Source organism: Tetranychus urticae, chromosome 2 (genome assembly GCF_039701765.1).
Source record: "Tetranychus urticae isolate SD_2017Ah chromosome 2, NJAU_TeUrti_SD_1.0, whole genome shotgun sequence".
Lineage (NCBI taxonomy): Eukaryota > Metazoa > Arthropoda > Arachnida > Trombidiformes > Tetranychidae > Tetranychus > Tetranychus urticae.
In genome coordinates this window covers 28,159,192-28,177,387 of record NC_142959.1, presented here as the reverse complement: position 1 = coordinate 28,177,387, position 18,196 = coordinate 28,159,192, and the positions used below count along the sequence as shown (strand labels likewise).

The 18,196-nt window shown below is 33.3% G+C and overlaps 6 protein-coding genes across 6 annotated transcripts; 5 read left to right on the top strand and 1 right to left on the bottom strand.

Moving 5' to 3' along the window:
• Positions 1-209: 209 nt before the first annotated feature.
• Positions 210-1,155, top strand: LOC107360867 (uncharacterized). The gene is made up of 2 exons (XM_015927590.3): positions 210-356; positions 444-1,155. Exons 1-2 carry the CDS (start codon positions 302-304, stop codon positions 1,040-1,042), a joined length of 654 nt encoding a protein of 217 aa, XP_015783076.1. The 5' UTR covers positions 210-301; the 3' UTR covers positions 1,043-1,155.
• A 596-nt stretch (positions 1,156-1,751) lies between these two features.
• LOC107360868 (E-selectin-like) lies at positions 1,752-2,799 on the top strand. Its single transcript, XM_015927591.3, has 3 exons — positions 1,752-2,093; positions 2,319-2,558; positions 2,653-2,799. The coding sequence occupies exons 1-3, from the start codon at positions 1,874-1,876 to the stop codon at positions 2,688-2,690; spliced, it is 498 nt and encodes a 165-aa protein (XP_015783077.1). The 5' UTR covers positions 1,752-1,873; the 3' UTR covers positions 2,691-2,799.
• A 1,092-nt stretch (positions 2,800-3,891) lies between these two features.
• Positions 3,892-4,755, top strand: LOC112538449 (uncharacterized). Its single transcript, XM_015927588.3, has 2 exons — positions 3,892-3,977; positions 4,064-4,755. Exons 1-2 carry the CDS (start codon positions 3,923-3,925, stop codon positions 4,660-4,662), a joined length of 654 nt encoding a protein of 217 aa, XP_015783074.2. The 5' UTR covers positions 3,892-3,922; the 3' UTR covers positions 4,663-4,755.
• Positions 4,756-6,751: 1,996 nt separating this feature from the next.
• LOC107360602 (transmembrane protein 62) lies at positions 6,752-10,762 on the top strand. The gene is made up of 8 exons (XM_015927291.3): positions 6,752-7,554; positions 7,636-7,885; positions 8,230-8,987; positions 9,084-9,194; positions 9,281-9,362; positions 9,714-9,958; positions 10,033-10,185; positions 10,274-10,762. The coding sequence occupies exons 1-8, from the start codon at positions 7,363-7,365 to the stop codon at positions 10,445-10,447; spliced, it is 1,965 nt and encodes a 654-aa protein (XP_015782777.1). The 5' UTR covers positions 6,752-7,362; the 3' UTR covers positions 10,448-10,762.
• Positions 10,763-10,764: 2 nt separating this feature from the next.
• Positions 10,765-12,984, bottom strand: CCT6 (chaperonin containing TCP1 subunit 6). Its single transcript, XM_015927292.3, has 6 exons — positions 12,783-12,984; positions 12,630-12,693; positions 12,389-12,523; positions 11,910-12,301; positions 11,031-11,828; positions 10,765-10,928 (listed from the first exon to the last, which is right to left on the bottom strand). The coding sequence occupies exons 1-6, from the start codon at positions 12,917-12,919 to the stop codon at positions 10,841-10,843; spliced, it is 1,614 nt and encodes a 537-aa protein (XP_015782778.1). The 5' UTR covers positions 12,920-12,984; the 3' UTR covers positions 10,765-10,840.
• Positions 12,985-17,076: 4,092 nt separating this feature from the next.
• On the top strand, positions 17,077-17,910 carry LOC107360266 (uncharacterized). The gene is made up of 2 exons (XM_015926893.3): positions 17,077-17,158; positions 17,247-17,910. The coding sequence occupies exons 1-2, from the start codon at positions 17,104-17,106 to the stop codon at positions 17,843-17,845; spliced, it is 654 nt and encodes a 217-aa protein (XP_015782379.1). The 5' UTR covers positions 17,077-17,103; the 3' UTR covers positions 17,846-17,910.
• Positions 17,911-18,196: the final 286 nt, after the last annotated feature.

Sequence of the window (18,196 nt, the reverse complement as noted above, 5' to 3'; positions counted from 1 at the left end):
GATCTTATTGACAGCATCCAGAATTGTAAGTAAATCAGAGTACATGTTAACCTGAGTGGACTAAAACAATAACGACAAGGTGTGGATATTAATAAAAATATGATAATAGGAAGCGCGAGTGCTCCATATGTTATTGTGATTGACAAAAATAAAATATTTACAATTAAAAGATGGCTCGAAGTGTCAGTCAAAAGCGGAAAGAATTGGTTTTGTAGTCGAAAAATATTGTATATATAAAGAGTTAGGAAGTGGTTAAGATCATAATTGAATTGTAAGTCAATTAACCAACTTAATCAACAAAATGATGCGTTTACTTGTTTTAGCTTCACTCCTTATCGTCCCAGCTTTCGTCTCAGGTAAGCTCTAAACAGTGTACTAGTGAACCAAAAAACTGGTAATACTGATCAATGTTTAATAATCCAATTGTTCTCATATTTTTCTAGGTGAAGAGATCGCTAGCTCCGGTGCTGTAACTGAATCAATTCCATTGTTACTCTGGGCTGCTGCCGATCCTGAGGAAGACAAACAAGCAGCTAAGATTGATGCCGCCAAGTTTTATCAATTCACTCAGAAATACCGAGAAGAGCTCCTCAAGTACCACGACAGTCTCAACATCATTGGTGTTACTAAATTCTTGAAGGAACATGCTGAAGAATCAGGAACTCAAGGAGTTAACTGGGCTCTTGTTTTCGCCAAGATCCTCGAGAAGAAGGTAACTGGACAAAGTGAAGAGAAAGAACACGGACTTCCATCACTCGTTGCTTGGGCTGTCAGAAACACTGGAACTGGATCTAAATATACTTCAGTTGACCGAGAAACTTTAGTCTCTTTCCTTTTGGCTCACAAGACTGACATCTTGAAGTACCAACATGAAGGTGATGTCGATGGTTTAGTCAAGTTCCTTGAATCAACCAAAGCTGAATCAACCTCTAATGATGTTGACTGGAAAACTGTTATCAATGAGCTTAAGGATAACCGACAATTGTTCAAGTCTTCCTGTGGTCTTTTGAACCTCCGATTATGCGATAACATCAAAGCATAAACTGATTCCCTACCGAAATATGTATCTTTCAATCTCGAACATAATGCATCTTTGAAAAGCTCAATGTTTCAGCATTTCATACATGCATATCAATGAATAATAAATGATTTTTTAAAGTATTAATACTCTTAAACAATTAATTTGTCTCTAAACTCTATTTCTAGATTAAAGGTACGTTTTCCTTTTCTTTATCAAGCTATCAAAATTACAGTATTTAACTTTTCATGAAACTTTACTAATATTGTCTTTCTAGTCTGGGAGTGTTTATCAAATTAAACGTTTTGGCAACTGTTGACCATTCAGTTTGTTCAGCCTTTTCTGATTTTCATTTCTATTATCTAATAGTTTGTTTTCATATTACATTAACTTGATGCTCAATTGTACTGTTAGCCGGTTATTTCCCTTGTCAGGTTCAAGTTTGGTAAACTTTATTCAGTTACACTACATTCAATCTATTATATTCAATAGTTTGTCGCGAGGGTTAAATTGTTATGTGGTTTAAATCATGGGTTTGTTCATTGAATGATTTTTTCGGGGACAAATGTCTCGCCCAATCCTTACAAGTTTATTGTCGAATCAAGCATTCTGTCGATTCTAATGAGATGTTCTTTGTAATAATTAATATTGCACTCAATGTTGAGGATTGTTGTAAATCGCTATAATTTTATTTGTCTGTTTATTTATTACATTATTATACAACTAGTTATTATTATAACATTCGCTTAATTTCGTGAGATTGGTGTTGGTACCAAACTTTAACCAGTTTGCTATGAGACTAAACTCTGTCAAGTATCTTGATGCTTTGTGATTGATACCAAACGAAATAAATCAATGACCAATTCGCAGCGCTTTCTTTTCCTCGTGATTGCCACATTATTGGACTTTATTGCATCGGATTGCCCGCAAATTACGGCTCCTGCTGGAGCTTCTATCCTTGCTGGATGTTCAACAAGGACTAATCAAGTTTGCGCTATTCAGTGCGGTTCAACAGGAGTAATTCAGTCACAGATTTGCCAATCAAATGGAGTGTGGTCGGGTCCAGCAATCAATTGTGAGATTTTACTTCAATTCAAGATTTAACGTTTGGATTCCAAATTTACCCAAAGTTTCAATTTGTATTTACTCGAAGGCAACAGTTGCCCAGATGAAAATCTTTCTTCGTCAATATTTTCCATAAGTTTTTTCCTCATCTCCAGAATCAAAGCTTTCGACCAATTTATAAAACAATCAAACTATTTGCTCCAACTAATTTTTGCTTATTGTGATTTCATTCTAGGTGGAAATGGATTCATTCAAAGTGGTGGATTTAATGGGTTTCCAGTGTTTCAAACTTGCAACAGCTTATCACCACCTCGTAATGGTGCATACTCAGGTTCTTGTGCTCCAGGATTCGTTGGCGGTTCTTGTGTCTTCTCGTGTTCAACAGGCTTCATGATCCGAGGTAATGCCACTTTGAATTGCCTAAGTTCAGGAAGTTGGTCATCAAATGTACCAACCTGTGTAACACGAACAACAAGTAAGTTTAATGAAAATCACGACAAACTAAATCAACCGACAAATGTTTTAATTACCTTCATATTTCAATTGCATTTATCATCTTTCGACCGAAGCTCGTTGGTATATCTTAGTAAGACGCTGGTTTGGATAGTCACTAATGAGTCTTTTAATGGTCAAATTTCGCCTTATGATATGTGTCTAGCTTCAAAAGTCTAGACATTTCTCTGATTTAATGTTTTTTGTTATTTAAACAGAAATAAAATAAACCAAAATACAAATGTTGCATTCATTCGTGTTTAAGTATCTGTTCAAAAATTGAACTTTACAATAGTATCTTTCATTTACATTGTTCCTTTGGTTAAATTGAGCGAAGTAGATTGAAATAACAGTTAACACACATAAACTTAAAGGCTTCGAAGCATTTACTGTGTGAAATTTCAGGTGCTTAGAATGCGATTTCAACGAGAGATTGTGATTTAGATCATATTGAACCAATAATGACCATCGAATTATCTGAGGTTTCCAACATTTTCTGCTTTGCCTTTTTACTAAAACATCATCAATACCATCAGATTCTTGAAACCATGAAATGCAAAAGCTTCGATGAGAAATAAGGAATGCTCATGATCATAACCAAATTTTCATGCTTTCAAAATAATAGTATTCCTCAAATAATGAATGAGCCTTTAACCGTCAGTCAAAATTTATCAAATTGACCAATATTCAGAGTATAATGAAGATCTGTCAATATTTAAGTTTGCAAAGAAAGAATAAAATATTGAAGAATAAATGAATTTTTGAGAATGTTTGATCAAATTGATAAAAGGGGACCCAAGTGCATAATGACCTGAGTGAACTTAGACAATGAAAAGGTGTCGAAGCATCTAAAACCTAATAAACATCGAGCATGTGATATCTACCAACTGCGTCAATGTTCAGCAGGTCGAGTTGAAATGTCAATCAAACTCTTACAAATCAAATGATGAGTCTACATACATGTAGTTGCTAAATTGACCAAACATTGATTTTCAAGTATTCAACGGTAGCATCAACGAGAAGTTTTAAAGTTTTGCTTTCACATTTAACATCAAGAAAAAAGATGAAAAATGAATGCGCAATTAATATTTCAAAATAGTTGATTAAGCAGCGACAGTAAATCTAAGTACGTACCAACCTGTGTGGACTAAGACAATAATAAAAAGGTGTTGATATCATAAGTGATTGATTTGAAAATAAAATAATTACAATGAAAAGGAGGATGGAAGTGTCAATCAAAACCAAAAAGAGTTTCATTTGCAGGCAAAAAATAACATATAAAGGGGTTAGGAATTAAGTTGAGATCATAATTGAATTGTAAATCAATTAACCAACTTAATCAACAAAATGATGCGTTTACTTGTTTTAGCTTCACTCCTTATCGTCCCAGCTTTCGTCTCAGGTAAGCTCTAAACAGTTTAGGTTAACCAGAAAACTGGTAATACTAATCAATGTTTAAAAATCCAATCATTCTCTTTGTTATTCTAGCTGACGAGATCGCTAACTCTGGTGCTGTAACTGAAGCAATCCCATTGTTACTCTGGGCTGCTTCTGACCCTAAAGAAGACAGTCAAGCAGCTAAGATCGATGCCGCCAAGTTTTATCAATTCACTGAGAAGTACCGAGAAGAGTTCCTCAAGTACTACAACAAACTTAACATCATTGGTGCTACTAAATTCCTCCAAGAACATGCTGAAGAATCAGGAACTGAAGGAGTTAACTGGGTTCTTGTTTTCGCCAAGATCCTCGAGAAGAAAGTAACTGGACAAGGTGAAGAGAAAGAACACGGACTTCCATCTCTCGTTGCTTGGGCTGTCAGAAACACTGGACCTGGAACTACATATACCTCAGTTACTCGGGAAACTTTAGTCTCTTTCCTTTTGGCTCACAAGACTGACATCTTGAAGTACCAACATGAAGGTGATGTCGATGGTTTAGTTAGTTTCCTTGAATCAACCAAAGCTGAATCAACCTCTAATGATGTTGACTGGAAAACTGTTATCAATGAGCTTAAGGATAACCGACAATTGTTCAAGTCTTCATGTGGTCTGTTGAACCTCCAATTATGCGATAATATCAAAGCATAATTCCAATTTCAAACCACATATATTCGTCTCCAAGCGTTGAAGAACTCAATGTTTATGTCAATGAATAATAAATAAAAGTATAAAGCAAATTTAGTTCAAAATATCCTTTTCTTCAAATTTCCAGATTGAATGAACATATTCTTTTCTCATCAATAGATGCTATGCTATGATTGTGCCGCAAAAGAAATGCTCAACAAGGTTTTCTTGTTAGAACAAAAGCTACTGTTTGCCATATTATTGTAACGTTTAGAAGTGTGTAACTTGTGTGATGCTGGCTTTTGTTATCAATGTAACAAATATCATATGCAAATGTTGAATATTTTTTACTCCGCAATAATGAAAGTGTCTCTAGAAAATTCAATTCGATTCGAGAAATGAATAAACGAAAAAGTAAAATTTCTTGCCTTTAAAAGCTCTTATGCTTCGAACAAATTCTGGAAGTGCATGATTACCGAGTCCAATAGTAGAAAGCGGTAAAGGTTCTTCAATTTTACACGAAGTTAATCAAGATTTATTATAATAGTTTATTGCTGGTTCCTTTATAATGCTGCAAACATAAATATAATAGCTCTAGAATCATAGCTAATCGAAAAGAAAGTTACATCTTTATCATGTTATAACTTAAGAAAACGTATTAAGTACTGCAATATATTCATTTTTATTGAGTTTTAATCATAGTTTTAAGGAATGGAGTTCTATGAATTAAATCAACTTCAGCAATAATGTATCGATATGTTTCCCATGTAAATCTTGCAAATATTTTCTCAAACACCTGTCTTGAAATAATATGAATCATATAACATAGTTTCACCAACCAGGATCTCAATAGCATTTATTACATAAAATCTGGTAAATTTGATTGACAATTAAAATATCTCGTTTTGTTTTGTAGACAGTTAAACAGATTGAAACAAAGATGCATCTAAATAACAACTATTTAATATTAAATATTAGTTATATGTTTAAATAGCAATCATAACATATTTAAACATTTTAATATTTAACTGCTGTTATTAGTTTTATTTCAAAGAGTCATTTCAAATTTATCCCGGAAGAATTTTCTGAAAAGTTTTACCAATATGGTGAAGATTATTACTGCATTTACACACAATGTAGCTGTACTGGCTATTCAAGAGTAAAACTCGAGATTATATCATTTCCACATCGAGACAACAAATCAGTCTGGATTGTAGTGGCTGTTATTCAGCACTCAAGATTTCCCTGCTTTGAAAAGACTAATGCTCGCTAATAGCCAACATCGAAAGACAACATGGATCCAGAACAGAACTCAAATCGTTTCCATTTAAACAAATAATTCAACCGTTATTCACAATAAGTTTGCATGTTAAATAATCTTCGATAAAATGCGTATTAATCATGATGAAAAGAGTGTTAATAAATGCAGATGAAATTGTTACAAAAGTAGAAGAAAATATGTTGAAATCACAATCAAACCAGGATTTAAGTGTCAATCAAAGAAAAGACTCCGACTTGGTAACACAAGGTGTTATTGCGACTGAACTGGTCTATTCAACTATTAATCGTTTAGGTATCTTTTCAAACAAAATGCCACGTTATCTTGTCTCAATCTTGACCCTTCTAATGCTCATCTCCAAGAAAGTCATTGATTTCACCATGAACAATGTTATTAGATAATGCATTACAATTTTACTAATGACCTTAGTAGCTTTTGACGCTGTTACTGGACCTATTCCATCGTTGCTTTGGACTTCTCAAAACACTGGACACGAAAATGAATTGACATCAGTTTGTCGAGAAACTTGAGTTCCTTTCCTTTTGTCCCACAAGAGTCAAGCACGGTTGTTGTTTCTCTTGTTTTATTTTTTCAATTTTGTGTCTTTTGCTAGATAATGAAGTCACATTTGGTCAAACCATTGAATCGATAATTTGCAAATTTTATATGACGGAAATGAGAATCTATTTACTCGGACAGATTTGATTGTTTGAACATAAATAATATATAAATGTTGGTTCGATTAAAATTAATCAAAATTTGGACTAAAATTTTTGGTTAACTCCTTTTTGGTAGTGGCATCTATCGGTTTGGTTACACATTATATTAAAATTTGTGACTCACAATTTGTGTGAAGCTTTTGTTGACTGTCAAGTGAGTCTTAAATGTATCTTTAATGATTGGATCTAATTAAAGTAATTCGTTGTCAAGCCATTAATGTTGAATATTTAAGAAAATAATTCACCTTCAGTCCATGCCAATTAATGGTTTATGAGAATTTGATATTTAAATTCTTGATTTGGTTTTGAAAGCTACACTGGAGTACATTTGTCATTCAGATCCAAGTTGAATCTGTTTTCTCCAGCCAATCCTATCTTGATAGTGGGGAATCTTATCTCCTCTTTTAAGTTATAATTTGCTGATTAAACTTTTCATCTAATATCTGGTTCTTATGTTTATTGCTACATCTTTATCTGCCCTTCATTAGGGTTTTAGTGAAAATTGTTTAAAGTGATACTCTCTGCAAATATCATGTTTGGAAAGCCAGTGACGGATGAACTCTTCAGTATTTGCAGTTTTAAATTCATTTGAGATCATTCACCATTACTGGAATATCAGCAATCTTTTGACTGAAAATTCTTTTAAACTTCGTTCATCTATCTTTCCTTCTTAGTCTAGTCACCTTATTCCTTTCAAAAATTAAGGGTCCAAAGAACAAACTGATCATGTTGACAACAACATTCTTCTTCATTGCTGTTGTCATTATTGGCACTATGATTTCTTTCATACTCCAATGTAGTCTTATCGACGAAAAAAATTTCTATGGTGAAGTTTACCATCCACCTGAAACTATTGACCCTAGTCTGGACACTGTGATAATTGGAGATAAACCAGATCATCTTATGTGGTTTATGCAGGTAAGTCTTATTATGCATACAATTCAATATTCACTTTTTTATTATGCTAACTTTAGTCTAACACCCATTTTTTTCTTGCAGATAAGTGATATTCATCTCAGTGTTGTTTTTGACCAGAAGCGAATTCCTGATTTCCGTAGATTTTGCAACATTGTAGTTGATTCTGTTCGTCCCTCTGTTGTTCTTGCCACTGGTGATTTAACCGATTCACGATCTTTAGCTCCATTCGGCTCTGATCAATTTGAACAAGAATGGAAATGGTATGCTGATGCCCTAAACACAAGTCGAGTCACTGAAAAAACTGTATGGCTCGATATGAGAGGAAATCATGGTAATTTCATTATTATTAAATCTTTATCCTTCATAGGAAAGGTGTATTTAACTGATAAAATGTTTGTTAATGATGTTTTAAAACCAAGTAGTGACATTTCCTCTTATTCTTGTGGATTATTGTTTACAAGCTGTAGATAGGATTGCACTTCTTACTAACTGTTCTAACAACAACTTTACAATATTATTATTATAATTTAGGCCAATCTGATACAGTCATCAGCTGATTATCTCACATATCTGTTAATGATTCGCCTAGACAACACGCCTTTTTCATATTTACATTCCATTGATATATTTTATTGATTTTTTTTAACCTTTTCGATTTTCTTCTTTTGATTTTAGATACTTTTAACGTTCTTTCCTGGAATTCTTCAAACAATTTCTATCGAAAATATACTCACAGAGGTAATCAAAGTGCTGGACATTATGTATACACTGTTACCCAGGGCTCAGATAAATACAATTTTCTTGGTATTGATGCTTGCCCTCAACCTGCACCGAAAAGACCATTCAATTTCGTTGGTTACTTGCGGAGCAGTGATATTAACTCAATCGAAGAGCTTATTAGCAAGGCTCCTAAATCTAATATGACAATCTTCTTTGGTCATTATCCTACATCTTCCATCATTGAAGATATTCCTCAGTTGAGAAACATTATAACTGGTCCATATTTGTGTGGCCATTTCCATACCTTAGTTGGGTTAATTCCAAAAATGTATGCAACACAAGCAAGTGGTTATCTTGAAATTGAAGTTGCTGATTGGAAAGATGAAAGAATGTTTCGTGTTGCTTCCGTTGATCACGGTATATTCAACTTTGTCGATGTCAAGTTAGAACAATGGCCCATCATTTTGGTAACAAACCCAAAAGCAGCTTTAGCTCAAATGCCACGCTATGAACCACTCCATCGCATAGCAAACTCTACACATATCAGAGTTCTCGCTTTTTCGCCTAGTCCAATTGACTCAGTGTCAGTAAGAGTCGATAATGAACCATGGAATATTATGAATAGGGCTTCAAAAACTCACCCTCTCTTCACATATCCTTGGCATCCCAAAAAATATTCAGCTGGACTACACAAAATTGAAGTTCTAGCTTCTGTAAGTTTATTTAATTTTAACGCAAATTAATCAAGACAATTTAATATATTTGTGGATTCATACTCATGGATTTATGTGCAATTTTTTTCCTTTTAGGATGAAAATGGTAATGAAAACACGGAAACTGTTGAATTCTCAATTGATGGAACTAAACCAGAGTATCCTTTTGGTGCGCGGTTTCTTCTCCGCGTCTCTACTCGTACATTCGTAAGTTGATTATTTTATTTAATTTCGAATATACATGTGTACAAAGTTTTTATTTTACTAATTTCAATATTTTAATGTCTCTCTAGCTTCAATCCGTAAACTTATTTTTGATATTAATGTCGCTATTCCCAATCTTTGCAATGAGAATCGTATTTCTGATGCAAAAAGGTAAGTTATAGCTATCATAAACCTTTCATGGATTCAATTGTGTATAAACTAGACTCATATTCAAGTATTAATAACTCACTCGAGAAGGTTATTTTTCAAATCGATTTTGTTATCATTTTGCTTTAAGAAACTCAAGCTTCCTTGATTCATTGGAATCAATGATATTGCTTTGATTCTCCTAAGCTTGGTATAATTTATTTCATTGATTTTCTTCAGAAGCTTACTTTTCAAGTCGGGCTAAAAGATTTTGATCTAACCAATCTGATCAGATATTTAGAATCCAGTTTTTATGTACTCATCGCAAGTCCGATAATCTTTCTGTATTACTAACAAAATGTCTATTTATTGCAGGACCACTCGTCCAATCAAAAGCAAGATCAAACTTGATTTACAGAATTTACTTCAAATTCATGCTAATCGGGGCAAATGACAATTTTTTTGTTGTGATGACGTTCCTACCTTTGTATTCCATGGTGGGTCCTTGGTTTATTGGCGATTTACTTGACGGTCATTGGGGTATTTGCTTTGCATGGGCAATGTACATCGATGGTCATTGGGTTCCTTTAGCTTTACCATACCTTTTTGCAAGTATCAATGTAAGATCATTCAGAACATTTACCCTAAATATAAAAAATAATTCTAAACTAACCCTTTGTCTTCTTTCACCCAGATGATACTCTTCCATATACCTTTACTTTCATGTTTAGCTCACATTCTTCACAAAAGATTTCTCGAGGTTACATCTACAAGTAAATCAATTGATTCATCTTGGCCTTACTTGAAACCAAGACATATCATCCTCTTCCTTTTGCTGGTTTGTAATGTAAGTTCAGAATCAAGATTTTGCATGATGTTACCCACATGCACTTACTCTTGAGCTAATCTAAAATTATATTTTTATCTCAATTTAGGTACTTTTCAACTTCTCAATTTGTTGGGCTTATGGTTTCAAGTCATTGCTGTTCGGATTTGAACGATTTTGGTCGATATTTGTCTATCTCTATATTTGGTGGACTACACTTTCCTTCACCATAGAAGACTTTAGAAAACCGGAAGAGGATAGAGGTTTCACTAAATCTGTCTAAACTTATCTTATCTAATTTATTTTGTCATTTTAGGAATTAATTTTGTGTTCTCATATTTAACCATTATCTTGACGATTATTTACTCATCACTTTCATTTTCAATTATCAAGATCTTTCATCATAAATATAATTTGAACGTCATTTTAAACGAATTCCAACAATAATTTTTCTGCTGAACTTATCAACTTATTGTAGACAATACTGACTTTGTAAATCAAGTTTCTTGGGGTGCAATTAAGCACTTTCTTAAGCAATTCATCTAGCAATGTGAAATATCACACGAAACAAAGTAAAAAATCATTTAAAACAAATTCAGATGAAATTGTTAGAAATAAGAGTTTATTAACGTTAGAAAAATCAAAATCGGTTAAATTGTTCCATGTGTTAAATTATTCATTGGCCAATTTTGTCCCCTTTTAAAGAAGTTAACCCAGCGCGCATAATTTCATCAACAAGCAGAAGATTACACGAGATAGAAGTGCTGTTATAGAGAAAAGCAATGATTAATGAACTGAACATAATATTTGAACATGATAAGTGAAGAGTTGTCAAATGGACTAAAATTTGACGGGATAATACTTACCAAGAGTTTAAAAGCTGCTTTTTGACTCTATAGTTATCAAAGATACCCAAATCAACGGGTGAAATTGCTTCACCACTCTTGAGATCGATTCCAACCATGGATTTAGTTCGCTTATATTCATCAGTCAATCTAACAATAACATCTTGAACATCAAACCCAGCATTGGCTGCTAATGTTTTGGGTATTATAAGTAGAGCATCGGCAAAGGCTTGGACTCCGTATTTTGCCTTGCCTCTGACTTCATTTTGCATGTATTGAATTAAAGCTTCATGAGCAGCAATCTCGAAAGCTCCAGCACCGGGAATCAATGCACCATCTTCAATGGTATTTTTGATTGCTCGTAAGCCATCGTGAACAGCATCTTTAAACTGACTTAATGTATGTTTGGTAGTTGCTTTGATTAGGATAGTAACGGATAGAGGATTTTTCAGGTCCTCGATGAAAGTATACTTCTCCTCTCCAATGACTTGTTCGTAAACTACACCAGCGAATCCAAGGCATTCAGGAGTTAAATCATCGAGAGAGTTCATTGGAGTTCCACCACAAGCGAGAGTTAAACGCTCCATGTTTCGGCGCTTAGCTCTTCGAAGAGCAACGATGCCTTCACGGGCAAGCATATCCAATGAATCAGGATCAACACCTTGCTGGTTGACAACAACAAAGTTTTCACCTTCTTTACAGACTTTCTTTTTCAAATCAATAATTTTCTGGCATCGATCAGCGATGAACTTTCTCTCCGAATCAACTAACTTGTTCCTTTCTTCAGCAGACTTATAGAAAAATCCAGAAGTAACAGTGCTAGATATTAAAATAAAATAGTGAGATATAAATAAGATATAAAATGGAAGATCCGTAAATTATTATTTAAACTAAACTCACGTTTTTTCGTATTCCAATGAACAATTGCAAGTTAAAATATGAGCATTTGTTACATGTTTTTTCATATCTGGATGACGTGCTCCGTGATCTAGAACCAGACCACGAACTAAAGCTGTCTCTTCTTCAGATCGATGTTGCATTTCCATTATTTCAACCATGTGTAGATCAATAGGCTTGTTGCCATTTCTAATGGAAAGGACAGCCTCTACACAAATTTCTGCTAATTTATCAGCGATGCGATTATGAACTTTTGTTCTTAATGCTGTTTGCGCAATACTGATAAGTTGACTTTTATCGACATCTTTGTACGGAACCTTAAGTGAATCTAAAACTTCCATCGCTTTATTTTTGGCCAAGTCAAAACCGTCTGCAATGACTCTTGGGTGCGAGCCCTGGAAAGATGTATTAAAAAATAAAAGTCAAATAAAAGGTGTTGTCAATGAGATAAAAATATTTATGCTATCTGAATATGATTATACCTCACTGATGTGAATCTCGGCTTGCTTGAGAAGCTCTCCAATAATTAAAACGGTAGAAGTAGTTCCATCGCCAGTTTCATCATTTTGGGCTGTTGACGCTTTAGCAATCAAAGAAGCCGTAGGATGTTGGATTTGCTAAATAACCATTAGAAATGGTCAAAAATAAAATTCATCAAATGAGCATTAAGAAACAGTTGATAAACTAGAGACACTATTCTTGACTAGAAATAATTATACTTACCATTTCATGCAGGAGAACATTTCCATCTTTGGTAATTTTGATGTCACCAGAACCAGAAACAAGCCTAAAGAATTGAAATTTTATTAATAAAACAAATAATCAAAAATTTGTCAAAACACGTGCTACCTCAAAGCAAATGGGAGAGGCACTTACATTTTCATAGTTCCTCGTGGACCCAGGTTAGATTTAATCACCTCTTGGAGACCGCGAGCCCCACTAATATTGATGTTTAAGGCTTGAGAGTGTCGGGCGACATCAGCTTTAGGGTTGACAACACGAATAGCAGACATTTTGATGATAAATTAAATTAATTGAATCACGATACAACAACAGAACAAGACAGAATATTGATTTTCCTTTAATTCACCGATCACAGCTCCACTGAGAGAAGTCTAATCTTTTGTACCTAGCTAGTTTTTTACCTGATAGATGGCGTACTCTAATGAAGACATGATTTTTTGATTTGGATTGGATTTTAAAATTAAGTATAAGAGAAATAAAGATTTTTCTAAATTAAAAATCTGAAGAAAGATGAATATATTTATGGTTAGTTTTTTGCTTATCAGCGAAATGCTCTCCAAGCTAAACATGGAAGTAAAGCAATGCATAATCTTTTCCTTGCAGCATCTGACATCAAATTGAAAGGTACAAAGTGTAAAACTTTGAGTGATTTAAAATAAAATAAAATAAACTTTTTCTTGAACAGCTTTCTTGAACTATTAGGGGGTCTCACGCAAATCGAACCAAATTTGTTATTTTACTGAATTTGATCTGATTATCGTATTGGGATGAATTTCGGAAATCAGTATCTCAAGTAATTCAAATGTTTTTTGCAATTAACAAAAATTAAATATCTCAATTAGTTTAAGAGATATTTAAATGCAATTAAAAAATCACAAAAATTTACATGTCCCATTGAATAACATTGATTTTAATAAAAAATACAGTTCATGCATAGGGTCCCCCCTTTGACCATTTTTCAAAATACAGCTCGTTTTTGATTTTTGATTTTTTGTCTTTTTTAAGTGTTAAAGGGGGTTAAACTAATACATTTCCAAAGTTATTTATTCGCCTAAATCTTGTATAGCTCAATGTTGAGTGAATGATCCCTAAATGATGGTTTTTCAAAAGTTTGGTCCATCATTAATTATCTTACTGATGAGTGTACAAAATAGCTTGTAATTTTGCTAAATTGTTGTTATTTTCACACAGTTAATTCACCAAACTTGAGCCTATTTGAGGAATTCTGAAAAACAATTATTTAAATTACTGTTTTATCATGTAGCAATATTGAGAATTTAGCTTTTCTCTTTCATTCAGGAATATTTCTGTTGAATCAATGTCTTGTGCCCGGTCAAATTCATCTTTGTTATAGCTCGCTCTATTGACGAAATACTCCAAGTAGTAAGTTTGATATACAGACTGAAAGAGGGGGAGCATCTTTCAACCTGTATATCATAAAAGGAAGGAAGAAAAAAAGAAGAGACGGAAACAGAGCGAAAAGACCAGGCTCGAATTGAAAAGTTCGGATTGACCAAAGAACAGCTGCTTGAGATATTTAATTACAACGAATTTAATGCAATGGTTTTGGATGAACAAGTCAAGACCGAACCACTGTTTACTGATGTGATTCCTCGATCGATCTATGTCTGGTTCACACATTCCGGACTGATGAAAGCATTGAAAGTCACCAAAGTAAATATGATTGTATGATTAATTCATAATGCTATTATTTTCTAGTCATTCGCTACTCATTTGGAGGCTGATGTATCACGAGATCAGGTCAAAGAGTTTATGGAATCTTATCCTGATACCAAACAAATGAAAGAATGGGAAAGATTTCGAGAAAGGGCAGCATACCGTGATCATCGTAAAATGGGTGTAGCCAAAGATTTTTTTTTCATGAATTCAGTCGCAGATATGCACTTTTCACGCCATATGGTACTCATATTTATAACAATTTGTTTAAATTTAATAGAATAAGTTTTGGTGTTATTTTTTCTAATCTAATTTTTCAACATTATTTTTCATCGTATTTTAAATTACAGAAAGAATATCACATGAGAGGCTTCAAAGAAGTTATATCACCAAGTTCAGATGTAATGTCAATCAAACTCTTGGAAACTAAATGATGAGTCTACATACATGTAGTTGCTAGATTGACTTGCGGGCAAAAATTTTGAAATGGAATGCATTAATTGTTTTATTCATTCTGAGATTGCAAGGATCAATATCTGATATTCAAAGAGTTTGACAAAGGCGAGGAAAAGAATTCACAAGAGACTGATATACCATGAACCCATGCAATGAACATGACAAAACCTCAAGAGTACCATAAGATTATCAAAATCGAAATCCAAATACATGTAACTGAATTGTGATCTAACCAATTGAGCAATCATGGTATTTATTAGTGAAATTATTGATCTACCAACACGAACTCGAAGCTCTGAAGGATCACAAAGACAAAATTGGGCTTTTTAAACAAGTGTAAAATATTAACAAATCAATTTATGAAAACTTTGATTGCCTCAATAAAAGTGTATGCAAGAACATTATAACTTGAGTGGACTTAGACAATGAAAAGGTGTCGGAGAATCTAAAGTCTAGTAAACAAAGAGCATGTGATATGCAAGTTTTGATTTAGGATTGCCCCTAGAATCGTTTAAAACAATTAAGAATCAAAATTAAACGTAAAAAAATATCAAAAAAATTTCATAAAAATGGCCACGAACGTGATTCGAACCAAAAATTACATAATTTTTTGCCGCTCTCTAACCCTTGCGACACCGCAGCTACTTGAAAAATACAGATTTTCAATTTTGCGAAAAACAAAAATGCCTCAACTTTAACCCAAAAAATCTAAGGAACCACAAAATCTCCAGAAAAAAGGACACCAGAGTGTTTACCAGCAAGTTTGGCCCTATCAATTGAGGTATGTTTCATTAAAAAGTGTTAAGTTCAAGTGAATTAGTTCCCTTGTGAGATACCCAACAAGCTGGCCTTATTGCAAGCAGTTCCCAAGACAACAAAACAGTTGTTTTGCATAAAACAAAAATTTTGTTTCACGAAATAGTTGCATTCGAAGTTTAAACTTTGAAATAGATTTTATAGAAAACTAGCGATCGTTAGTTCGAGTTCGTTTTTAATAGCAATAATGAGCTCAGTTTCACGTCCATACAAGCTTACAAAGCCCCTACTCTTATATCAAAAGTCAGATTTATTATGCATACTCTTTTAATTTATTTTGGTTTATTTTAATTTTTTAGTCCAACCCTTTAAAAATTAGCAGAAAATCAAACATTTCGAGAAATATTAATAAATAAATAAATTCTTGAAAGGTTTGATTAATAAAATCAATCAATAAAAGTGGATCCAAGAACATAATAACCTGAGTGAACTTAGACAATGAAAAGGTGTCGTAGCATCTAAAACCTAATAAACATCGAGCATGTGATATTCATCTACCAAATGCGTCAATATTAAACAAGTCGAGTTGAAATGTCAAATAACCTTTCGGAAACCAAATGATAAGTCTACATTTATGTATGTAGTTTTACAGAAAACAAAAATTTTGTTTCACGAAATAGTTGCATTCGAGTTTAAACTTTGAACTCGATTTTCTGGAAACTTCTTTCATAGCACTAATGGACTCAGTTTTATATCCGTACATTCCAACAAAGTCTTATCAACAACTCTTATATCAAAAGTCAGATTTGTTATGCATACTCTTTTAATTTATTTTGATTTATTTTGATTGCTTGGTTGAATTTTGGTTTTTAGTCCAACCCCTTGAAAATTTGCCAAAATCAAACAATTCAAACATTTTTAGAAATATTAATAAATATTCTGGAAAGGTTTGATTAAATCAACAAAAGTGAATTCAAGTACATAATAACCTGACTGGACTTAGACAATGAAAAGGTGTCGAAGCATCTAAAACCTAATAAACAACGTGTGATGTGCATCTAACCACTGCGTCAAGATTAAACAAGTCGAGTTGAAATGTCAATCAAACTCTTGGAAATCAAATGATAAGTCTACATACGTGTAGTTGCTAGATTGACCAAACATTGAATATTTTGATTGATTTTCAGATATTCAATGCAATGTAACCTCAACGGTAAGTTTTTAATTTTTAGGCTTACATTGAACATCAAGAACTAATGATGAAGAATGAATGATTAATTAATTTTTAAAAATGTTTGATTAAGCAGCGACAGTAAATCTAAGTACATATCAACCTGTGTGGACTAAGACAATAATAAAAAGGTGTTGATATCATAAGTAGCTATCGTGTTCCATATGTGATTGATTTAGAAAATAGGATGATTAAAATGAAAAGGAGGATCGAAGTGTCAATCAAAACCAAAAGAAGTTGGATATTCAGGCAAAAAATAACATATAAAGGGGTTAGGAATTAAGTTGAGATCATAATTGAATTGTAAATCAATTAACCAACTTAATCAACAAAATGATGCGTTTACTTGTTTTAGCTTCACTCCTAATCGTCCCAGCTTTCGTCTCAGGTAAGCTCTAAACAGTCTACCAGTTAACCAGAAAACTGGTGATACTAATTAATGTTTAATAATCCAATCATTCTCTTTGTTATTCTAGCTGATGAGATCGCTAACTCTGGTGCTGTAACTGAAGCAATACCATTGTTACTCTGGGCTGCTTCTGACCCTAAAGAAGACAGTCAAGCAGCTAAGATCGATGCCGCCAAGTTTTATCAATTCACTGAGAAGTACCGAGAAGAGTTCCTCAAGTACTACAATAAATTGAACATCATTGGTGCTACTAAATTCCTTCAAGAACATGCTGAAGAATCAGGAACTGAAGGAGTTAACTGGGTTCTTGTTTTCGCCAAGATCCTCGAGAAGAAGGTAACTGGACAAAGTGAAGAGAAAGAACACGGACTCCCATCACTCGTTGCTTGGGCTGTCAGAAACACTGGACCTGGAACTAAATATACCTCAGTTACCCGGGAAACTTTAGTCTCTTTCCTTTTGGCTCACAAGACTGATATCTTGAAGTACCAACATGAAGGTGATGTCGATGGTTTAGTCAGTTTCCTTGAGTCAACCAAAGCTGAATCAACCTCTAATGATGTTGACTGGAAAACTGTTATCAATGAGCTTAAGGATAACCGACAATTGTTCAAGTCTTCCTGTGGTCTTTTGAACCTTCAATTATGTGATAACGTCAAAGCATAATTACATTACAAAACCAATATATTTGTCTTCAATGTTTAAAATGATTAAATAACCTGAAATGTAAACCAATCTTTTGTCCAATTATTTCTTTAAATATTGAATTTAAACAAATGTTGTTTCATTAGTTCAGTAATTAGTCAGGTAATTTTCAAATTCTTATGTGCAAATTCCCTTTGAAGTTACATATTCCTTTTTCACTATCAGTCTATCAAAATTTTAATCTTTTCAAGAAATTTTATTGAAATTGCTCTTTTAGTCCATGAAAAATTATCGAATTGAACGTTTTGGCAATTTTGACCATTCACCTTATTCGGTTTGTTCTGATTTTTGATTCTATTATCTAATTGTTCG

What these genes read in the sequence shown, in the direction of transcription:
- LOC107360867 (XM_015927590.3), top strand. Translation starts at nt 302, where the DNA reads ATGATGCGTTTACTTGTTTTAGCTTCACTCCTTATCGTCCCAGCTTTC. An exon ending in CGTCCCAGCTTTCGTCTCAG is followed by an intron (nt 357 to 443) that starts GTAAGCTCTAAA and finishes ATATTTTTCTAG; the next exon opens with GTGAAGAGATCGCTAGCTCC.
- CCT6 (XM_015927292.3), bottom strand. Translation starts at nt 12,919, where the DNA reads ATGTCTGCTATTCGTGTTGTCAACCCTAAAGCTGATGTCGCCCGACAC. An exon ending in ATGTTCTCCTGCATGAAATG is followed by an intron (nt 12,524 to 12,629) that starts GTAAGTATAATT and finishes ATGGTTATTTAG; the next exon opens with CAAATCCAACATCCTACGGC. An exon ending in TCATTGGAATACGAAAAAAC is followed by an intron (nt 11,829 to 11,909) that starts GTGAGTTTAGTT and finishes TTTAATATCTAG; the next exon opens with CACTGTTACTTCTGGATTTT.
- LOC107360266 (XM_015926893.3), top strand. Translation starts at nt 17,104, where the DNA reads ATGATGCGTTTACTTGTTTTAGCTTCACTCCTAATCGTCCCAGCTTTC. An exon ending in CGTCCCAGCTTTCGTCTCAG is followed by an intron (nt 17,159 to 17,246) that starts GTAAGCTCTAAA and finishes TTGTTATTCTAG; the next exon opens with CTGATGAGATCGCTAACTCT.
- LOC107360868 (XM_015927591.3), top strand. Translation starts at nt 1,874, where the DNA reads ATGACCAATTCGCAGCGCTTTCTTTTCCTCGTGATTGCCACATTATTG. An exon ending in GTCGGGTCCAGCAATCAATT is followed by an intron (nt 2,094 to 2,318) that starts GTGAGATTTTAC and finishes ATTTCATTCTAG; the next exon opens with GTGGAAATGGATTCATTCAA. An exon ending in CTGTGTAACACGAACAACAA is followed by an intron (nt 2,559 to 2,652) that starts GTAAGTTTAATG and finishes TTTCGACCGAAG; the next exon opens with CTCGTTGGTATATCTTAGTA.
- LOC107360602 (XM_015927291.3), top strand. Translation starts at nt 7,363, where the DNA reads ATGTTGACAACAACATTCTTCTTCATTGCTGTTGTCATTATTGGCACT. An exon ending in AAATTGAAGTTCTAGCTTCT is followed by an intron (nt 8,988 to 9,083) that starts GTAAGTTTATTT and finishes TTTTCCTTTTAG; the next exon opens with GATGAAAATGGTAATGAAAA. An exon ending in GCGTCTCTACTCGTACATTC is followed by an intron (nt 9,195 to 9,280) that starts GTAAGTTGATTA and finishes ATGTCTCTCTAG; the next exon opens with CTTCAATCCGTAAACTTATT.
- LOC112538449 (XM_015927588.3), top strand. Translation starts at nt 3,923, where the DNA reads ATGATGCGTTTACTTGTTTTAGCTTCACTCCTTATCGTCCCAGCTTTC. An exon ending in CGTCCCAGCTTTCGTCTCAG is followed by an intron (nt 3,978 to 4,063) that starts GTAAGCTCTAAA and finishes TTGTTATTCTAG; the next exon opens with CTGACGAGATCGCTAACTCT.